A 22,486-nucleotide genomic window follows, 5' to 3' on the forward strand; every position below is an offset into this window, starting at 1 on the left:
AGCCTGCAAACCAACTGCCAATAAGACCTAACTGAGATGAGATACCACCAGAAACATGACCAAAAATCTAAGTACAACCATCCATTAAAGTTTGTACCATCACAATCAAGATAACAAGAATTGAAAACCATACCCAATTCTGACCTTAAAAAGTACTCAATAAAGATCACTTTCCTTGTGAGTGTGAATCACACAATCTGAAGTTGGGTATGAAATGCAAGTTAGCAAATAACCCTTCTCCATCTGCTTGTCATCAAGGAAGGATCCATCAGACTGGTCCACTGAACCTGAAACCATTTGCCCTGCACAGGTAGAGCATGCCCCAGCCCTGCAAGAATAAGGTAGCTCAACACCTGCATCCTCAGCTGAGTCTAATATGTATGCATCATCTGGGGCATCAAACTCGTGCTCTTCACCTTCAGGTCCAATCAGCTTAATCTTGTATACTGCCATTGCAGTTGCTCTGAAACAGGGGGAAGATTTTAAGCCAAAAGCTTTAGAGATGCTCTTTACAGATCCCAAAGATGATGGGCTCCTAATGAAGGCACTGGCAATTCGGTTCTGGGTTGCACTTCGGTTCTGGGTTGCACTTCGGTTCTGGGTTGCACTTCTGAACATGCAATGGGTGGGCAGATTTATGGTAGACATGATTACCCTGGATACAAACAGCTTGTTCAATAATCAGCTAAGAATTAAGAAGTTTTTCTTTAAAAACACTTAAATTCAACAAAGCTTAAAGGCAGAACAAGGGCAGCCCTCAAAAGATGGTAGTTTAAAATTTTATGAATTCTAAATACCATATTTCCAACTTCTCCAAATCAAAACCTTTTAGAACTCTCCCACCAAACTAACTGTCTTTCTTGAACAGTTACCTCTGTCATTTGAGTACGAAAAGAGTTTTCTGAATTGGTCTAAACCAGTTTTTCTTTTTCTTTTTCTTTTTCACCTTTGGTGTGCCAAGATAAATTGACCTTAGTCTAAGTAAAAATCCTCATGTAAAAAACCTTAATTTGGTCACAAATAAGAAACTGTGGTGAAATGAGGGGAAATAGATTGTGACCAAGTTGCTGTATTGTATAATATACTTAAACAAAAGAATGTTAACATAAGAGTGCAAGCGCGTTCTTGTAAAATAAATAATTTTCAAAATTCAATTTCCCTTGATTAATTTAACAGTTTAATTGAATTCAATACTAAGGATTCAAATGATGCCAATAGGACTTCTCTTTAAGCAAATTCAACACCAAAAACTTTTTGAGCTAAAATTTTCAGTTTTATAAAGGGCCCTTAACTTCATTTTCTTTATCTATGTTGAGGATACTAACAATAATAGGGTTGAATGAACAAATGTGACCATAAGGTTTGTACAACAAGATAAATAAGCATAGGCAAAGAAAATAAGAAATGCATCTTGAAATATTTGCAACTAACATGCTAAGAGAATAGAAGCTTTTGTGAATCTGCCATGTGAGACTTCTGATGTTTATAACCAATTTTGAGATATATAAAGTGAAAAACATTCCATTTCTCCTTGACATGACTCTCACAGTGTTGCAAGGCTCTTTGATGTTTACTCTTGGACTTGTTCCAAGCACACTGAAACAGAAGGTAGATTATCACAAAGGCGACATAATGATACCTTGAATAGCATCAATTTTTATTTATGCCTTGTTATAATTTACTGAGAAATTGGACCATGGACATCCATTTCTGCAAGAAAAACAAGGCAATTGATGTCTGGAGCACTATGAGAAGAAGCTAGCTAGTGGCTCCCAGCTCTTCACTCGAGGCTCCATATTTTTAACTAATGCCTAATATTGTCTTGTCTTGTCGATTGTTTCAACAAAGCCAAGATCCGCTTAATGGGTGTTATTACACTTCTTCTGCAAAATCTATAGGAATAAATACAAGGTTCTGGTGACACAAACAGTATCAGAGACCATGATATCATACAGCAGCAATCCAGTTTTCCAGTCATTTACATGGGATGTAAACAAAATTAAAACTAATGAACTGAACCTTGGAGATTGTTGCAACTGCATGAAGGAGTCTCTAATATTAGGTGATGCTCCAACTTTACAACATTTAACTAATATAAAATTGAGAGGCAATACAGAAATAAAATGCATATCTGTACCTATCAAATATTATAAACGATGCAGAAGTGGAAGGAATTTATATAAAGACATAGCTTGCAGAGAAATGATTAAATGCTCTAGGTTACCTTCAACCCTAACCCAGTAATTTTGCACTTGCAACATGGACAGGTAATTCCATTTTCCTTACCCATCAATAGAAAAATACTTGACCTGATGTAGGAGTTTGAGATCCTAACATGGCCTTTGACTTTATGCTTTACCACTCCTTCATCCTATAATAATCCTTTAATATTCATAGAACAATTTGAGGAGCTCTCTCATAAAATTGAGTGGTAGACTAATGACTCATTATCATTAAGCAACCTGGACCTAGCCAGCAATGGAAAAAAACTAATGGCAGCAAGCTGCAATGGGAGCCAAGGTAGTGAAGCACCAAAAGGCCATAGGGGGCAAAGGTAATGGGGGTTCAGAAGATGCAGTAACATAAACAATCGTGGTGCATGGTCACAACAGACACCTATCTCAGGAAAGATCTCAAATAAGCCTTAAGAGCCAAACACAACTTATTGCATCAACAAATATTAGCAATGCACACACATTCTGCACAACAAATACTAGCAAGGCACACACATTCTGCAACCAATTCTTAAGATCTTAAACCAGTTTCATCCATCCTGTACACCGCAAAGGATTCCATGCCAAAATTATCTTTCATACTGTCATTTTTTTTTAGACTTTTATAAAACATATGGCTGATATGTGTTGAACTAATTTTATCATGTATAGCATTGAGAATTTCCAATTGGTGTGCTACAGCCCTTGAATCTCATGTTTCTAATAAAAGAAATTAATATATATATATATATATATAAAAGAAATTGATTGTCTAACACGGTTTCAGAGGTTCATTTAGCAGGAGGCCCACGTACATGCAAGCCTGAAGGAGATTGTAGGAATCTGGGACTTCTACAATAGCAATAAAGCTAGTTGACAACATGTTCCATAAAAATCCAACTTCTGGCAAGAAAAGGCATATATTCAGCTTGAAGATGGAAATCTAAATGGAAGAGGGGTGCTCAGGTCATGCTACATTCAATTTCAAGGAAAAGGTCAGAAAATTTGTTCATCCCAGTGTTTTCATTATCTTTGAACAGTATTTGAAATAGGCCAAAAAGGTGGTGAACTTTAGAAAATCTGGGGAAAATAAAGGAGATGACATGGGGAAGAGTGTGATCCGATCTTAACAACATCGCTCTAGAGGAAGTAGACTCTATAAAAAATTTTCCCAGTATCTCAATACTTTAATAACAACTTTTATTGTAGAAGCTGTTGCTCTGGAACAAAAGCTGGGATTTTTTTGTATACAGTAAGCGTTTTCAAACACGTTTCTGGTATTCATTTTCAGAAAGAATACTGGGCAAAGAAAAACAAACAAAAATGAATCTGAAATCTCTCATCTCTTATTTTGATTTACCCAGAAAATTCGAAAGAAAATCAAATGTAGTGAGAATCCCTCGCGTTGCAGGGAAAATCATTTGCTATAATGATGATAATAAGAATAACAGAGGGGCTTTCCTGCAAGTTTCGAACTGGGTTTTCAAATTCCCAAAACGGTTACAACCACAAGGTGTTGAAATTTATTTCAGAAAAACAGCCTTTTTCTGAAAATTCGTTCAACAACTTTCATAAGATTGCATCCAGACCCTGGTATTTAAGCGTAAAATTTTGGTCAACAAAAGAATTAGGTTTTTCTGCATTCACCGCTCGAGTTTTCCGAGATCACCCAATCTGGGTATTACAGTCATGGTCGCCCTCAGAAAGATAAGGAAATGGGAACGAAAGCATCGAAAAAAGAGCAGAAGCAAGACAATAATACAAGAGAGAAGCAAATAAAGCGATGGAGAAGGAGATCTTACCGAGGAGTGAAGAGGATGTGGATCGGAGATTCAGCGAGAAATGGCGGAGAGCACGAGGGAAGGGAAGCCCGATCACTTCACTGGCTGACCACTGCTGCTTTCAACTCTGCCGTCTTCTTTTATAGACCCTTTTGGCTTTCTCAGCCTGCCCTAATTCTTTATTTTATCTAATAAAATCGAGTTTACCAAATAAAAACAAAATGGTAATTATTTTTTAAAAAAATATATAAATATAGATATCTTTCTAAAAATATATATTTATAAATCAAGATTTTTTTCCTAAAGTATTTATCAAATTAATGTTTTTACTACAAAAATGTGGCTTTTTTGTGTCAAAGCTATTTAAAATAAAATAATTAGAATTATAATGCATTTCATGTATTTTTATTTGAACTGTTTTTAGTGAAAATATTTTATTAAAAGTATTTTTAAGATAATCACCAATAAGAGTAATATTGTAATTGATTTTTCAACCGTTATAAAAGATTTTTAGATTTTTTAAAGTATTTTTAAAATTTTATCAAATATCTAATTTTATTTTAAATTTTAAACCAGAGTCACTGATCATACAAAAAGTCCAAATCATAGTGGTTTTGATAAAAATAAAAAAACATGGAAGAGTGAAAAAGTATGGATTTGATGAATATTTTAATAAAATATCTTAATTTGAAATTTAAGAAAAAAAAATTACTTTTGCATATCCATTTTAAGGTTTCTTTTTTTATAATGTGTTTGTTTTCAATAAAATATTTTTAAAAAAAAATTATTGTACTAGTTATCACTTAAATGAGGTAATAAAAGTGATAGATACGTACTTCTCTTTTAGGAACATTTTATTAAAAAAATTTAATTTTAAGGGAATTTTGTAAGTTTTTAAAAAATAAAATTGTTTTTAAATTTAAAAATGATTTCATCCCTACTTAACATATTTTTTTTTCTAGGAAGCCCGTGGAAAAACCATAAACCATGCGTAATAATCATTTTGTAAAGACTATTTATTTGCCATAGGACTATAATTATCATGAAATAGTACATTTAATCCATATTAATAATAAGTCCGACAATAATAATATTTTATGACTAACAATTCATTTATTTTCGAACCAATCTAATTTCTATGATTAGTCGATCCTTTAAATTGGAATTAGTTAAAAGTCTTGTTTTGATAGTTTCTTAGGAGCAAATAAGTAAATGAAAAAAGAATTAAAATTATAAATTTTTCTTCATTCATTCGTATATATATTATATAACCATTAAGTAAAATATGTTTATGATTAACTAATTAATAGAAATAGTCAGAATCATTCCCAATCAAAAAATAATGTTGTCTAAACACATTCCAAATAATTGGAGTAAAACCCGACCTATATCATTAGATGATGGTACAAACAAATAGAGAACTAAATTATAAAAAGAGATAAAGAAAAAAAAAAAACACCATAAAAAAGAGCTTAATATTGGGTTCAACATTTTCCAATTTTGAAAAAGTGAAGAACATGTTGGTAGGAATAGTTCTATTTGGAAACTAGATTAACATTAAACAAGTTGTTCTATATCATTGGAATGGAAGGTGCCAAGAGCCACCTAAATGCAAAGCCATCTACATGGAATGGATGCTCACCTAACTTTCAATTTACAGAAAAAATAAAATAAAATAAAATTGATGGTTGTTCCCAAATCTCTTGAATAAATGAAGTGACATGAACTAAAGTTTTTGTTCAAATTTGGGTATCTTGATTTGGACAAAGCACTTGCAACCCAAAAAAAGACAAAAAGAACCACAACTTGTTCAACCCCATGTGTTTATTATGATATTTTTCACATTGGTCCTTTGGAGGTGAGGTGAAGCTCAAAAGAGAAATAGTGCCACCATACTTAAGAGCCATGAGAAGCCAGTGAGGGCAAAGGCTTAAATGGCTCTTACCTCACCGATGAGCTATCTGAATGTGGCCTCTTTTCAGCCTCACGTTCATAATTTATTTAATCATAGTTGGAGGTCAATGGGTGGTAAAATAATATAATTTTTTTAGGGTCCATGGCCCATGGTTGGCTTCCCCATTCAACTTTTGTGGGTGAGAATATCTAGCAGAAGTGTTGCTGCAGCCCCATGTGGGAGCACCTTGACCCACTTTTCATTGGGTGGTTCAATTATTTTTAATTGATAAATATCTTTAATTTTTTTTTAAAATATTACTCTTAATTACATAATGAATCTAGGATTCTTAAGTAATATGATGTCTATTTAGTTTGTGTCATTATGTTTTTTTTCCTCTAATCACAATTTATTTTTACATAATTACATCCTAATATTTTCTTTTATTTTTTCTAAAAATAAGATACAAATTTCGAAAGTTAGAATTATTTGATCGGAACATTCAAAGAAGGAATGAAAATGTCTTTAAATGATTTATTATAAATAAAAATATAATTTAAATTTTTATCATTATGAAAACAAAAATAAAAACAAAAACTTAATCAAACGATGATTTAGATTTTTCTCTTCTATATAATATTATAATTCGTTGTTCTAATTTTCATTTGTGTATCAAGGGTGTAATTTACAAAAATGAATGAAAAAATAATGAGAAAAAAATTAAGATATCATGTAAAAAGAAAAAAAGAAATCAAAATCCTTGTAAAAGCAAGTTCTAAATTTGATGAGAGTTGTTTTTTTTTTTATTCTTACACACATTTTTTCATTTTCTAGGTTCCACAAATGATTACTTAATTAAATGTATATATTTTCTTAATGATGTACTCTAGGCTCTTACGTATGGAATGAGGTGGTGGAAGAATTCAAATATGAGTATTTCTTTTCAAATGAGCAAAAAATCTAACTCAAATCAAATGTAGATACTGTGAGAAAAATTAACTATTCCAACCTAAAGTAATCATCCTAGAGATGAGTGAATAAAGTGATGACCTCTTTTTGTAAATTTAAATTATGTGAATGTAAAAGACAATTATATGCAAATATATAATAAAATAGTATAAAAGCAATGTATATAAAGTAAGAGAGTAGAAAAAAGAGAATGCAAATATAAGATTTTTATAATGGTTCAGCGCAACCCAACCTACGTTCACTCTCCTCTAGCCTCAATCTCAAGCTTGAGGTTCCACTAATTTAAGGCTTCCAACACAAGCCTTCAAGCAATACAATTGGATTATGGTTTCAATCCCTCTTGGACTTTTGGCTCCAAGCACTCTTTACAATTCTCAAGAGATATCCAACTCTTGAACAACCCCTCAAGTGATACCCCACACTTGAGAATTCCTAAGTGATACATCACACTTAGACTTTTCTTCTCAAAGATTTACAAATGAGGATAAGAAATATTCTCATAAAATCATAGTACAAAACTTTAGACTCACATAATACAAGAAAACTAAGATTGAATTGTGCACTAAAGATATGCAAGTTTTAGAATAATGGTGCACTAAAAAAACACTCCCAAGGCTTAAATATATTCAAGAAGTGTTTAGAAAGATTAAGTTCTTAAAACAATGAAGATTGTAACCTTTTTATAGAGGAAAATGACCAAACGAATCGTTAAGGGTTCGACCGGTTGACTAACTGTTAACATTTAATGTTTGACAGATGATCGCTGAACCTCGACCAATTGAGGCTCAACCTCGACCGGTTAAGGTTCAACCTTGACCGATTGAACAACCGTTCTAGAAGAGAGAGAAAGTTTTTGCACCCCTCAACCGATTGAGCTGAACTGATCGACCGGTTCCTCATCTGGTTCAATTGGTTGAGCCGTTTTTTGCTCAACAACTATCATTTTCAACTTAAAACCTTTTAAACAAGTTTGGAAAACATTTGACACAAAGCTTTTGTTGAAAACATGAAATCATCCAATTTTAAAGGATTTAAAACAAAATTACTTTTAGATGATTTTATTGCATAAATTAATAATGTAATGCATTAAAGACCCAGTGCACCAACAACCTTACAAAGAGATCCTATAACGCTTAAGTCTTGAAAAACACTTATTTTTTAGGTCTTTTTTTTTTTATTATTGATTTCTCTTTTGTTTGATTTTGTCTTTATGATTGCCACTTTAGAAATCTTCTTATCTAATCAAACTTGAAATATAATCATGAGTTCCAAACCTTGTTTTATTATCATCAAAACTGAGATTAAACAAACCTTGGTTTCACAATCTCCCTTTTTTTTTATGATGACAAAACCAAGGTTGCTAAAAAACTCTCCCTCAATATACGCTCCTTTGAATTTAGAAAATATTTAACTTTATAAGCTTTTCAAGGAGTATATTAAGGTTGCTCAAAATGATATAATCAAACATAAATAACATAAAGAGCAATTTAGAAATTGATAGGATATTATTATTGAACATGATGCATACAAATATGACAAATTAGGCGCATTGCATCACTATGGATAAGATTGTTAAAACAATATTAACATTTCTTCCTAAGTTAGCAACCTACCATTACTTCTCCCTCTTTTTGTCATCAACAAAAAGTCTCAACAAAGTATATAAGAGAAATTACATAATATCAAAAGTTAAAAATAAACAATAAGTATAATATAATTTCTCATGGAAATGAATCTCCCCATTTTTCATTTAAGAACATTTTCCAAATAAAAGATTGCTCAACCTTGGAGCATTCCCAATTTAAAGCATGATTTGGAAAGATATATGGAAGAACATATGCATTTAAAAAAATATAGTATGTATTGAATAACACTATTAGGGCATACAAGCATATGATTATTAGATTTTACCTGGGTATATTAAAAAACTTCTTTTTAATCTAAACCTTGGTTTAAAAATTATATCAATTTTATCAATGTGATACCAAATGTTATATTATTAGCAAAAATTATACCAAGTGTTAGCAAAATGATAACATGATATTGCAAATTAAGCTTTACAAGAGATACCATTACCAATTTTATCAATGCATTCTTTCCAAGGTAAGCATATCTTTCTTCTTCTTGCATGAATCCCTACAAAACAAATTAAGTAACCTTTGGTACCCATTTCTTTTTGGGTCCTAGAGGGTTAACCATTCCTCCCTTTACAATCCAAAATAATTTGGAGTTTTGAAGAACATGAGGGGTTTTTCTTAAAGGATAATTGTCACAAATGTGACATATTTCACAAAGATTGCAAATTTTTGAAAGTGAAATGCTAGAGGCTTCCTTTACAAAATAATTCTTAAAATATTTTTTATTTTTGAAAGGCTTGTAGCCTAGCTTTATATATATATCAAAAATGCACTTTTGACTTATCAAAATCATATCAAAAGTTTTTTTACCATTTGAGAACTTTTGTAGAGAGGATATTAACCATTCATTTTTCTTTTACAACTCTCCATTTTCCTTGTCAAAAGATATTTTTGTCTTTTCAATATTTTAAAATTTTCCTCAAGCTCATTGAGTTCATTTGAAGAAAAGAAATCTTTTTTCTTAAGAGAGACATTTTTTAACCCAAGAGTTTCAAAATCAAAATATAATTCTTGAAGTACATCTTGAAACTCATTATAGTTAGAGTTGGAATTTACCTCATCTTCATGTTCCTCCAAAGCCATGAAGCACATGTTGACATCCTCATTTGTGCATTCTTCTTCCATGGAGTCTTCATCACTTTCACTTCCACTCCATGTTGCCACCATGACTTTCTTATTCTTTTTGGCACTTGAAGATTCTTCTCTTGAATGAGATTTTCTTATTTCTTTGATCTTCTTAAGCTTGATGGACTTCATGAATTTCTTAGTGATGAGATCAAGGTCTTCATTTCACTATCGTCCTCTTCATCATCATTTGTTGAGACCTTAAATGTTATACTTTTCTTATTTTCTTCAACTCTTTGATGATTGTTCAATTTTATCTCATGAGTCATGAGTGATCCAATGAGTTCTTCAAGTGATCCGTTGCTTCTTGAATAGCCGTCACTTTTGTTTCACATTTCTTTGGTAAAAACTTCAAGATTTTCATGACTTTCTCTACTTCGGTGTAAGTCTTTTCCAATGCTTCAAGTTCATTCACAATCACCATGAACCTAGAAAATATCTCTACAATAGATTCAAAATCTTTCATAGAAAATAATTCATAAAATGATTTGCTACAAATAAAAATTTAACTATTATGAAAACAAAAACAAAAGCTTAATCATATCTAATTTTAATTTATGCATATCAAGGGTATAATTTATTCACAAGGATATGAATGAAAATATAATGATAATAAAGGCAAATTACAAAATCTTATAGAAAAACAAGAACCAAAATCTTAGTAAAAGTAACTTCTAAATTTTATGAGAATTTTTTTAGTCTTACTCTCATTTTTTTAAAAAAAAAAAAAAGTAATTCAAATACAGTCATGACTAAAAATTGAATGAATTAAAAACCAAAAAGACTAAAAGAAAATCATTGTTTGATATTAAATTAAAAACCAAAAAGTTAAATATTATATTTAAAAAAAAACATGCTTCAATGTGAAAAATTTATTGCAAAAAAGGTTCAATATTAAAATTTTTAAAAATATCTTGGTTCAATAATAAAATTTAAAAAAAATATAAATTTTAAGAAAGCATGGTTCTCTATTAAAATTTAAAAAAACATGGAATTTAAAAAACATAAAAAAAAAAATTGAATTTAAAATCCATGGGTCAATAAAACGTGATTCAAAATTAAAACATAAAAAACAAGGTTGAATATTGAATAAAAGTAAAAATAAATAAATATAAATATTTGAGAAAAAAATATTGAATTTTAAAAACATGGTTGAAAATGAAAATAATATTGAATTAACTAAAAAAAAAAGGGAAGAAAAAAAACGCCGTTGCCGGGGATCGAACCCGGGTCACCCGCGTGACAGGCGGGAATACTCACCACTATACTACAACGACTTGTTGATTACATGTTGTGAAGATAATATATTTAATTAATAATATTGTGATTATTCCACTTTTATGTAATATTGTAGGAAAATCATAATAATAAATCACCAAACGTGAAAAACCTAAATTTGAAAAAATAAATAAATATAATTTTCGAATTTTTCTATTTTTTTTCTCCTAGTATTATTTTTTAATAAAAAATAAAATTATTTGTACCATTTTATCCAATTTTTTTTCCTTTTTTTTAGTTTTAATCATACAAGTTTCAATATATATATATATATATATATATATATATATATATATATATATATATATATATATATATATATACATGTCATAATCTCATATAAATTGTCATATTTTAATATTAAATTTTCACATTTTATATATTTTATTATAAATAGTCATATTTTAAAAATGATTAATGTTGATGAATATATTTAATGCCTCAAGATGAATTACTTGAATGCAAGTCGTGATTATTACTCTAATTATTCATGAAAATGTGAATCAACTGGGTTGTCATATAAAAATAAAATAAAATAAAACCTTATTTACCAATATTGACTTTATAGTAGAATTAAAATCTTCTTAAAACCAACTATGCTAGTATTGATTTTGATTTTTTGATTTTTTGATTTTTTTTTTCAATTAACTTAATAATAATAATAATAATATAATGGTTTTTAAGTAGATGCACATCAAATCCTACTAAAAGGTCCATGGGTCTACCAAAAGTCCCAATCCTCCTATCATCAATAATAATATTTGGAACCTAACTTAAATTTGCGATAATAATTCTAAGTAAAATTTTGAATCTTCTAATCTTAATTTGGATCTATGTAATTTCATAAAATATTTAAGATAATATTTTGAGTTTAGAGATATTTAAAAGCCGGAAAAAATATAAACTAATAAGGATTAATTTCACTCATATTTGACATTTAGCCTAAATATATATGTAAATACACTTAATTATTATTAGCTTCGAATTTCGTCAATTAACACCTTATAAATTTATTTTATTTTTTAAAAAATAAGATTTAGTTTTTAGAAAATTATTAAGTACAACCGAATTATAATTTAGTTAAGATGTAGTGGATAATTGTTGTCAATGTTGTAGATTATAATTTTTGTTCCAATCCTCCTGTCAGTGTATTTTTGTTCTCTAATTATAATTTATTTTCACATAACTACATCCTAATATTTTCCTTTTTTTTATAAAAGTAAGGTACAAATTTTGCAGGTTATAATTATTTGGTAAAAACACTTAAAAGGAGGAATGAGTACGTCTTTAAATGATTTACTAAAAATAAAAATATAAATCAAAATTTAATTGTTATGAAAACAAAAACAAAAGCTTAATCACATGAGGATTTGGATTTCTCTCTTTTGTATGATATTATGATTTATTATTCTAATTTTAATTTATGCATATGAAGGGATTAATTCATTGACAAGGATATAAATGAAACTATAATGATAATAGAGCCAAATTATGAAATCATATATAAATAAATAAATAATAAAAACCAAAATCTTAGCAAAAGTTCTAAATTTTATGAGAATTTTTTTTAATCTTACTCTCATATATATATATATATGGAATTTGAAAAACGTCAAAAAAATGTTGAGTTTAAAAAAACCCATGGGTCAATAAAACGTGGTTCAAAATTAAAACATAAAAAACAAGGTTGAATATTGAATTAATAAAAAAAATTAAAATGTTTCTCTATTTTTTTTAAAAAAAAAAAATGGTTAAATATTAAAATTATTAAAAAAAATAAAATAGAAATATGGAATTTAAAAAACACAAAATAATATTGAAATTTAAAAACAATGATCAATAAAAGGTGGTTCAAAATCAAAACAAGGCTGAATATTGAATTAATTAGGGGAGGAAAAAAAAGGGGGAAAAGTTCGCCGTTGCCGGGGATCGAACCCGGGTCACCCGCGTGACAGGCGGGAATACTCACCACTATACTACAACGACTTGTTGTTTAGTGATTAGAACAAAAATTTATTCTATTTTATAGTATTGTCGGAAAATCATAATAATAACACCCAAATTTGAAAAATAAATAAATATAATCTTAAAAATTTTCTATTTTTTCTCCTACTATTATTTTTTAATAAAATAAAATAAAATTGCGTACAAGTTTCAATACATGCATATGTCATAATCTCATATTATATTAGCGACTCTAAATTTTTTATATTTTATTATTAAAATTTCACATTTAATATATTTTTATTATAAATAATCATATTTTAAAAAATGATTTGTGTCGATGTTTATACTTAATGTTTGAATTATTTGAATAAAAATCCTAATTATTACTCCAATTATTTACAAAAATGTGAATTAACTAATAATAATAATGCATGGTTAATAATAGTATTTGGAACTAACCAAACACGTAATAACAATTATAAGTAAAATTTTTATTAATAACCTCATTTAAATAATAAAATCTCCTCTATAATCTTATAAAATATATAAAATAATATTTTGTTTTTAAGGCCAAAAAAAATATAAATTAATAAGGGTTTGGTTGACTTCAATGCAAATTTCATGAGTTGACACCTTATAAATTTATTTTATTTCTTAGAGAAAAAAAATATATCACCTATCTAATCTACCTAAAAAATTAAATTTTGCAATCAGAATAAATTTATAATAGGAATGTCATATTTTTTTTATAACCATGGATGTCCAGCTAACGCACCTAGACTAATTCCACGAGCCTTGTTACATCATATGGAAACTATATCCATTTATTTTTTTAGGATTTAAACCATATCCATTGTTTTTGAATTGATAAACCATGCAATATCGTATGGAAACTATAAAGATCTATGAATACATATATAAATTAATAACCCCACTAGGATAATAATTCTTCTTAAAAATTTCTCTTAAATGCTCATTCATATTTTCTCTTGATAATTTTAGGAAGTGTGGAGGGTTGGTGTAAGGTCAACTTCAAAGCACAATCCATTCACAACATTATTTCCAGCATTCCCAAACTTGACAACCAGAATACTCCCAACATTAAAATTTAAAATAAAACCTGATGTTATATGGTTGCTTCTGAGTGCAATGAAATCCCTAAAGTAGACAGCCAAGCAAGAAGAAAATTTGACCATTCAGTTTGATATGAAGGAAAAAAAAAACATTTTTAAAACTGTTTGCTCAAAATAGGACTCTCCCTACACACCAACCATAACAGGTAAAAGATTTAACTCCTTAGAAGACGCGGTTTGATCTCCCCATGGTGCTCTTCAGGTACAAGCACCTCACCTGATTTTCATCAAACAGCTTCATCAGATAATTTATCATGAATGGATGAAACAAAAATACAGAAAAACAAAATGCATTTGCTTTGTTTATGGCTTCCACGGTTTTTTCATGTGGGAATCTCCAATCAGATGGCATCAATGATGAAGCCAAAGCAACAAAGAAAAACTCTCAAATACCAGTACCTCCTAAGAAACAACTAAAATGGTAAATCTGACATGGCATTTTCAGAATATAATAACTATAACATGGTGGATGATGGCTAAAATGGTAATCGCTTCACACATGATGTTGGGCGAGAACTTTTCAATGCAGATTTGTGAAAGCTCAAGTTTATGGGGTTTATACATCAAAGGATACAACTTTTGCAAAGCCAACCTAAAGACCCACTACCAAGTTCCTACAAGCAAATGGAGGGGGAAATAATAATTTAATAAACCAGAAAGGGAATTAAAACTAAACAGCAAAAGCAGACAAATTGGAACACAGTACTATGAAGTGAGGTACCTAAAGACTGATCGAGAGCCTTAATATAAACTTTATCATAACCTATTGGTTTAGTTCCATAAACTAACAGAGCTAAGAGGGTGAATCAACTCACATTTTGCCAGTTCTTCTTCAACAAGGAGACAAGGAAATTAACGCTCAGTTGCACATTTTGAAAGATCTGCTTCTCCTCCATACTGCAGTTACCCACAGCAACTCCCATGCAAAGGACCTTCTTCAATTGGAACTTTACCATTGCCTTGGTCTCATTAACTTTAGACTCAAGGGATTCCTGGTGAGTTACAAGTGTTGGGAACTTACCTGATTAACATATAAAGGAGACATACCATTAGATTAGCTCAGCATTTAACCAAGTAAGCCATCAATTCAATGCAACTATCCCAATACCAATAATACAATGGAAGGTAACCAATGAAAATATTCACAGAATGTTTTATTGAAGTTGCCACAAGAAACTCAGGCAGAGAACAAAGCACTTATAGCACACTATTAGAATAATAGAAGGACGAAGAAAAAGAGAACCAATAATATTGTTTGATACCGATGTATTTTAGATTTATCATCTGAACAAACACCCCACAATTCTTCTTGCTAATAACCATCTTATTTCCCATTTACAATCACAAGTGTCTTTTTCTTTTAAAAGTCTGTAAAAGTATGAGAGAGAGAGAGAGAGAGAGGAGCCTCATGATCACCAGTGCCAGCTTATAACCATATATAATTTTGTTTATTTCATGATCATAGAATTAGTCCTCCACATACATCATATCTAACATGACCAAATAAGCGCTCATATTAATTGCAAGTTATAGTAACTAACAACAGGTGCCATAATCATATGATATACTTGCCTGCCTTGTTGAGCCCAGGGCCTAAAAGACGGGGGATCTGCTTAATAACAGCCTCTGATGCTAAAAAGGCATGGTATTTCTTGGCAAGTTTCTTGACCAGTTTCTTGTTCTTGTTCAGCTTTTTTAGCCCTTCCACATCCATGTATTCCAAGCCTATCTTTTCTGCCTGTAATTTAATTTAACAAACAACCTTAAGGAAAGAACAAACTAATGCAAAAAATGAATAAATAAGACCCAATTAAAATCTTAAGCTGGAATAAAGGTACGGGCATGCTATATGAAAAATAGGTTAAGAAGTGCATTTAAGTTGCAAAATGCACCTAATTTAGATCAAGTATCAAGTTGAAAATTTAAATTGTAAAGTGAAGTGAAATTGGGCTTTAAATTTCTTCTTCTTAAAAGAATATTAAAATACAAGGAAAAGAAAAGCACATTGCCAAGAACAAATGACAAACATCAGCAACCAGAAGTCCATAGTTAAACCAAAATCAACAAGAATCCTAGTTCAAACCAGGACTACAAGGAACTGCTTTCTAGAGGAACCAGATAGGATCTGTATCAGTTTCAAATCAAAACAAAGGGTACTTGTGTTTTCATTTCAAAATCAAAGAATATAAACAACAGAATAACTAACCCAAAATAGAATTTGCCTTTAATTATCACTAGTATTTACCATAAGGCCCCAGTATACAGTAAAACACATAACATTCAATAATCCCAGGGGCTTTCGCTTTGACACATCTTCGCTCAACAAATAAGAAAATGTGGGGACCGCAAAAGATGAAATGTTAATGCTAAGAGATCACAATGGAAGTATATTTCAACTTAAACAAAAAAATAGTTGAAAAATATTCTTCAATTAGCAATGACACTTGTCTTTCACTTCTTTTATTGCCATTAATGCAGCCAAGTGGAGCACAATTACCTCTTCCACGTGTTGAGCATCACCAAGCATGCAGACCTTCATCTTGGGGCGAGGGATGTGGGGCAACTTCACAGAACCACTGAAACGCTTGTCCTTCTGGGGATCATAGTTTTTCAGCCCGATTTGGAGCTCAATGGTCTCAGTAAAATTACGCTTTTTCTCCTTGGATTCATTAACAATGTTTGTGATGGCTTCTCTAAGAGCATCACTCTGGAGCTTACTGTAGATGAAAGAAAGATAATGAGTCAGGGGATAGAAAAAAAGTTCAATTTCAAAGCAACATAAATCAAGGACAATTTTAGTTAAAGATAAGAATAAAAAAAATGTAATCATTTTAGAACTTCTGCATCAACAAAGTTCCTGAGCCACAATAAAATAAGGATGAACGCACCAGCATCCTCATTAATCCAGGTAGGAACACTTCTCTGTGATTATACCATCAACCCACACAAAAATTAAAAACTAAAGTGCAATTACAACATCAGCTAACCAAATGGGTAACACCTCTGCACATCAAATTTTATATCCTAGACATTATTTCACCCCAATAAAAAAGACACAAGCTCAAAGGCGCAGCATTGGCATATAGCAATAAATTGAACTTGGTATCCCGTTCCTAATACACTAGAAATTAAAGCCTATTCTTTTCTCTCTCTAGATGTAAAGTCCTATAACCATAATCCTTTCATTACAGTCATTTATCAATAAGACAAAATATACTGGTTACGAGACAGTCCTTAATCTATATTTTAAATATTCATTCCAATTTATTTTTTCCTTCCATCTCGAGCATTTTACTTTCAAATACATACCAAATGTTCAAACAACTGGAACAGAAGAGCTATATGAGAAGTCGCCCAATTTAAAATTACAAGCTATGAATTAAAATACGAAGAAAAGATAAAACCCATTTGTGCCAATCAACAAAATAAGGTGAACAGAGATCACCATAAACAGAACAGATCTGAAATACCTCATGCTTGAAGCCTCTTCCTTCCAATGGATCCACTACAGGTTTCTTTCCTGTGCCCATGATTCAAGAAAAAAAGAATCAAATATTCATAACCGTTACCCAAACATTCGTATAAAATTTCCAACTTAAACCAAACAATTAACCCCTATTTGGTCCCTGAGAAAACTGAAAGAATGAAAAAATAATAATAATAAATTTTCAATCTGACATGAAGTATAGCGGCAAGCCTCAGATAATGAGAAATCGGTAACTCAAATGTTCACTTTCTTTCATTTTACCAAGTTTTCTCATTAACCAAACAGCGGATTCTAAGCACTGAAACTAGGTAGAAACGCATACTGGTAGAATTTTTGGCACACGTAAAGAAGAAATGAAGAGAAGAAGAGAGTACCGAACCAGAGGAGATGAAGAAAACCCTAGCAGCCACTGCTAGGGTTTTTTCAATGAGCCCCTTATATAATAATCAGCTAATGGACACAGTGTACCCTACGTACACAAGGATGATACTGGGCCGGCCCAATCATATTCTGGCTGGGCCCAATCACACCAAAAAAATTAATTTGGGCTGGCGGGGGTCTTGGTTTAATTCGTTTTATAAGGTGTTGTTAACTTATCACTATTTTAGAAAAAAAAAAGTAAAAAAAAATATAAATATTTTTTCAACTATATTTTTAATTTAAATTTTTTGTCCATTATTTCTAAGAATAAAAAAAAAAACTATTTTTTTATATTTATGTTTGAGACACTGAAGTTTTTTATTTGATCAAAATATAAAGATTTCTTTGAGTCATGAGTATTAATTTCTCATTTTAAATTTTATTTAAAAATAAAAATGTTCTTATATTTTTATATTTTTAGGTTATTTTTTTTTTGGAAAGTACTAATGAAATAAAAAAAAATATTAACAAATTTTTTTTCTCTTATTTGATTTACAGTATAAAATATCGAAGTACAAAAAATATGATTAAAATTAATTAGCAAGGTATGAATTTTTTAATTATTTAATCTTTATATATAAGAAGAAAAATAAGTTAAACGAGTTTAACGGAACTTAAACCCGGATCTTTCCGGTGAAGGCCGAATATCCTAACCAACTAGACTACAATGGAGATTTAAGTTAATTACACTATTAATAATTTTATTATTGTTTTCAACCACATCTAATGACATATCATTGAATCATTTGATCCTATAATTAGAGTGGCGGTTCTCCTCCGTGCAGATGGTGTGGTTATTCAAACATTTTCTTTAAAATTTGTGTACGTGTGTAAATAAATTTTCTAGTAAATTTGGTATGAAAAAGAATTTTAAAAAATGCATATAAGTTCATGATTTATAAATTTGAACATATCTTATACAATTATTATTTAATTAAATTTCAAAATAAAAAATAATAATAATTGAACTTTAAATTAATGAAAAATAAATTAAAATAAACATGTTTTATTCTATTGTTATTTAATTAAATTTTAGAAATAAAAAATTTCAAAATTTCAAAATAAAATATGATAATAATAAAACTTTAAGTTAATGAAAAAAATTAAGATAATAGTTACAACTTGAAAAAACATAAAAACAAAATAAAAACCATAGGAGTATTAAATAGATTTTGAGAAAGATTTTATTTTATTTTAATTTTTAAATTTTCTTGAAATCTTAATATATTAATTACCATGAGTGCTTAAAGATAAATTTTAATATACGTTGTAATACTCAAATGTCATCGGATAGACTTTTAAACCAAATATGCTTTTAAGCTCATTTGTTGGAAAAATAAGATATTTATTTTAAGAAATCATATTAAGAGTTCGTTTGGTAGTGATTATAGAAAACATTTATAATATTTCTAATATTTAAAAAAATTTATCATTTAAATGTTAAAAATGTTAAAAACGTTTTCGAAAATTATTGTCAAACACACTCTAAGGATATGTTGGGGTATTTTTGGATGATAAATTGTCAACATACATATCCTTAAAGAGCAATTTGATACTTCTTCTATCATTTTAGTCTAATTAGGCAAAGTATACATTAAGGTTATTATCGCATTCACATACATCTTGTAATTGTCTCAAGAAAGAAAGAAAATAGAAATTCAAAATTTTATAATAGTTTGGTATAACCAAACCTGCATCTACTCTTTTTAAGCTCTAACCAAAATCATGGTTCCAATATTCAAAGGCTTTTAACCCAAACTTTCAAGTTTCCAAACTTTATAATTAGATTATGGTTCTAATCAACATTATTCAATTATAATTCCAATGGCCCTTTACAAAACCTTAAAGGGACCAAGCACTTGAACTTCTCAAGTGATATTCAAATACCACCCCACATTTGAACCCACCTCACATGCAAGATTCATAAAAAATGAATTGATAAAGATAACTCATAGTACACAAGTTGATGCTCAAATAATATAAAATAAATTAGGATTGTGGTGCACTAAGATGATACGCAAGTTTTTAAAACAAAAATGCACTTGAAATATCTTGTTTAATGTTTAAATAGATTTTGATAAATATTTGAAACTCTCTTTCATTTTCATAAATGTTAAGAGTCTTTAAATAGGAGTTAAGGACTCAAACCAATTGTCATGTACAATTTGGAAATGAGCCGACTACTAGTTGTTGGATGCTAGAAGTTATAGCAAGTGATTGTTGAAGATAGAAAACCTAAACCAGTTTAGGTGTTGATTAATGAGTTCCTCAATTGATGGAGTTATAAGCTCAATCAATGTCTTCTGCTATTCATTTAAAAAAAAAAATCATTAACTAGTTAATCGCTTCTGGTTAACTTTCGTTAACCTCTGGTTAAATATATATAAACAAAATATAAAAAATTTATATACAAATGACATCTCAAATTGTTTCAATATTAAAACTTACGATTAAAAAACTTTTTTTAACAATGAAATGTATGTCAAAACATAAGCTTTTATCCTTAAAAATAATAAATTTCATTTTTTATTTATTAAAAAACATTAAAATATTGCATAAATAAGTTTTACCCTTTTTGAAAGTCATCTTTAACACAAATTCTTTAAGAAGACCCAACCAGCTAAATTCCTTGACATTTTGAAAAGTTTTTGACCATAAATAACAATAATCAAAAGTGATTTTTATTTATCTCTCATATTATGAAAGAGCAATATTGTTGCTAAAAGCCTTAAACTTCAAAATCAACCAAAAATTGACATCATCGTATTGGTATTAGATTTCTTTGATGGAACATCCAAGACAGTTGCCATACAAAAATCATACATATGATTGAGAAAACTCAATGACAGTGATATAAATATAGATTTTCTTATAAGTTAAAAAGTAATATGAGGCTCAAGTCATAAATCCCTTGATGGGTTTTTCCTTTTTTTTTTCTTCTTAATATCATATTGCTAGAATTTCGAAATGGATGGGATTTGAGCTGATCGATCCATGACCCAATGCCCATGTGTTAGTTTTTGCAGAGGGACGGACATGTAATAATGGAGTAAGACCTTCATTTGAACCACTGGGTTGGGTTTCTACTCAGCTCTTTCACATATTTTCCTCACTCCCAATCCAAGTGTTCTGCAACCCTACCTCTTGAGCCATTGGATGATAAGATCCCAATCTATATACTATCAATCAACCCAGAAAGACCCCCATGCTACAATCATCAAACACTACCGACACAAAGAAAAGCTAGCAACGAGAGAAAAACATAAAATTTCAGTAACCTTGTCAACATAACCACAGACATGCAAGGAAATTGAATTCATATGTCTAATTAGACTCAAGTAATTAAAAGAAAGGGGGTGGCAATGGAACCAAAAAGAGGAAGTCATGAAAAACTCCACCACTCCACAAAGAGTCATGATGATCATGATCAGCAGATTCAGCACCTGCTGGAGATCCTCAACCCTTGAGTGCTGGCTCCTCGTCCCGCCGCTACAAGAGCTTCACGAGCCACTCCAATTCCATTGGGTGCTAACAACGCATCAAAGGAAGAATAATCAATCCACTCCTTTAGCAGATCCTCCTTCCCCCATTTATCAGGTATCAGAACCTTCCCACCCACCTCACTCCAATGCCTCCTCAGCCTCTGCCTCACAGAATCCTGCATCTGCACCTGCACCTGTACCTGTACCTGTACGGAACCACCCCTCTGATCAATATTATCACCATCCTCATCTCCAGGCCTATCAATCCTCCCCAAGGAAAGCTTTGGAATCTGGAAATCAGGCTTGCAAAGCATGCTGGTGATGGGTTTTTCCCTCATGATCGTGGAAGATTGAAAATAAGAAATGGGTGGTGGACGATCGATGATCTTCTGATTCTCAGCTTCTGCGGCAGCTGCAGTAGTTATGAGTCATGTCAGTTCCTATATACATATAGTGACACAGAGAGAGAGAGAGTAGCGGTGGTTGAAACTGGTCCAATATTGATGTGTGAATAAGAAGCAACAAGCAAAGAGCAGAGGTGGGTGTTAGGGGGAATGTGTGGAGAGTGATATTACACGTAAGGAGTGGTGTTTTGAATGGTATGTGGAATCCTAACGTGGCATTCCTATCAGTGGATTCAAATTTGTGTGGCGTTTGGATCTTTAAGAGGAGGAGATCCCTCTGTGTCTGCATTTACTTTGCTTTTGGGAGGATTGTGACTTGTGAGGTCGGCATGAGAGGTTTGGGGTGTGTCCAATGGGATTCAAGATCTTTTTTGATCATTGCTTGCTAAGTTTACATGTTGGTTGGAAAAGTGATAGCCCACCGGAATTCATTTCTGTGGGCGAGACAAAGATGTAGACGGTATGTGAAAAATTCAGATATTTTAGATGATGTAATCTCAAAAACCAAGTTTTATACATATAAAGATTTTTAATTAATTATTTTTAAAGATATGATAATAATAAAACTTACATGTTGGTTGCCTTAACATGGAGGGCGCCTAGCATACCTTGACTGTGTTAGAAGCTATGCTAAGACCATCCCAAGAATAAGATAAATTGAGAATGAGATAAATGGAATGTAAGGGTGCCCAATGTTTGGTTTAGGTTAGTTTTAA

General features: G+C 30.4%; 3 protein-coding genes and 2 non-coding genes across 6 annotated transcripts; all 5 read right to left on the reverse strand.

Moving 5' to 3' along the window:
* On the reverse strand, positions 1-4,121 carry LOC117916621 (ferredoxin, root R-B2). Its single transcript, XM_034832745.1, has 2 exons — positions 4,016-4,121; positions 1-655 (listed from the first exon to the last, which is right to left on the reverse strand). The coding sequence occupies exon 2, from the start codon at positions 646-648 to the stop codon at positions 157-159; it is 492 nt and encodes a 163-aa protein (XP_034688636.1). The 5' UTR covers positions 649-655; positions 4,016-4,121; the 3' UTR covers positions 1-156.
* Positions 4,122-10,824: 6,703 nt separating this feature from the next.
* Positions 10,825-10,896, reverse strand: TRNAD-GUC. Its single transcript has one exon. It is a non-coding gene; the product is annotated as a tRNA-Asp (tRNA).
* Positions 10,897-12,811: 1,915 nt separating this feature from the next.
* TRNAD-GUC lies at positions 12,812-12,883 on the reverse strand. The gene has a single exon. It is a non-coding gene; the product is annotated as a tRNA-Asp (tRNA).
* Positions 12,884-13,921: 1,038 nt separating this feature from the next.
* LOC117916711 (60S ribosomal protein L10a) lies at positions 13,922-17,895 on the reverse strand. 2 transcript variants are annotated; one of them, XM_034832858.1, is made up of 6 exons: positions 17,844-17,895; positions 17,448-17,497; positions 16,475-16,694; positions 15,550-15,715; positions 14,793-14,998; positions 13,922-14,194 (listed from the first exon to the last, which is right to left on the reverse strand). In XM_034832858.1, exons 2-6 carry the CDS (start codon positions 17,450-17,452, stop codon positions 14,141-14,143), a joined length of 651 nt encoding a protein of 216 aa, XP_034688749.1. In that variant the 5' UTR covers positions 17,453-17,497; positions 17,844-17,895; the 3' UTR covers positions 13,922-14,140. The 2 variants fall into 2 exon arrangements, with proteins under 2 accessions (XP_034688749.1, XP_034688750.1); XM_034832859.1 differs by having other exon boundaries at positions 17,839-17,875.
* Positions 17,896-20,921: 3,026 nt separating this feature from the next.
* LOC117915731 (protein BIC2-like) lies at positions 20,922-21,956 on the reverse strand. Its single transcript, XM_034831398.1, has one exon. The coding sequence runs from the start codon at positions 21,702-21,704 to the stop codon at positions 21,321-21,323; it is 384 nt and encodes a 127-aa protein (XP_034687289.1). The 5' UTR covers positions 21,705-21,956; the 3' UTR covers positions 20,922-21,320.
* Positions 21,957-22,486: the final 530 nt, after the last annotated feature.

The sequence above is a fragment of the Vitis riparia genome, chromosome 6, assembly GCF_004353265.1.
Source record: "Vitis riparia cultivar Riparia Gloire de Montpellier isolate 1030 chromosome 6, EGFV_Vit.rip_1.0, whole genome shotgun sequence".
NCBI lineage: Eukaryota > Viridiplantae > Streptophyta > Magnoliopsida > Vitales > Vitaceae > Vitis > Vitis riparia.

Excerpts from the sequence above, each read along its gene's own strand:
- LOC117916621 (XM_034832745.1), bottom strand. The coding sequence starts at position 648 with ATGTCTACCATAAATCTGCCCACCCATTGCATGTTCAGAAGTGCAACC.
- LOC117916711 (XM_034832858.1), bottom strand. Across the intron at positions 15,716-16,474 it reads ATGCTCAACACGTGGAAGAG|GCAGAAAAGATAGGCTTGGA; the intron begins GTAATTGTGCTC and ends ATTAAATTACAG. Across the intron at positions 14,195-14,792 it reads TGAAGAAGAACTGGCAAAAT|GTGAGGTGCTTGTACCTGAA; the intron begins GTGAGTTGATTC and ends GATGAAAATCAG.
- LOC117915731 (XM_034831398.1), bottom strand. The coding sequence starts at position 21,704 with ATGAGGGAAAAACCCATCACCAGCATGCTTTGCAAGCCTGATTTCCAG.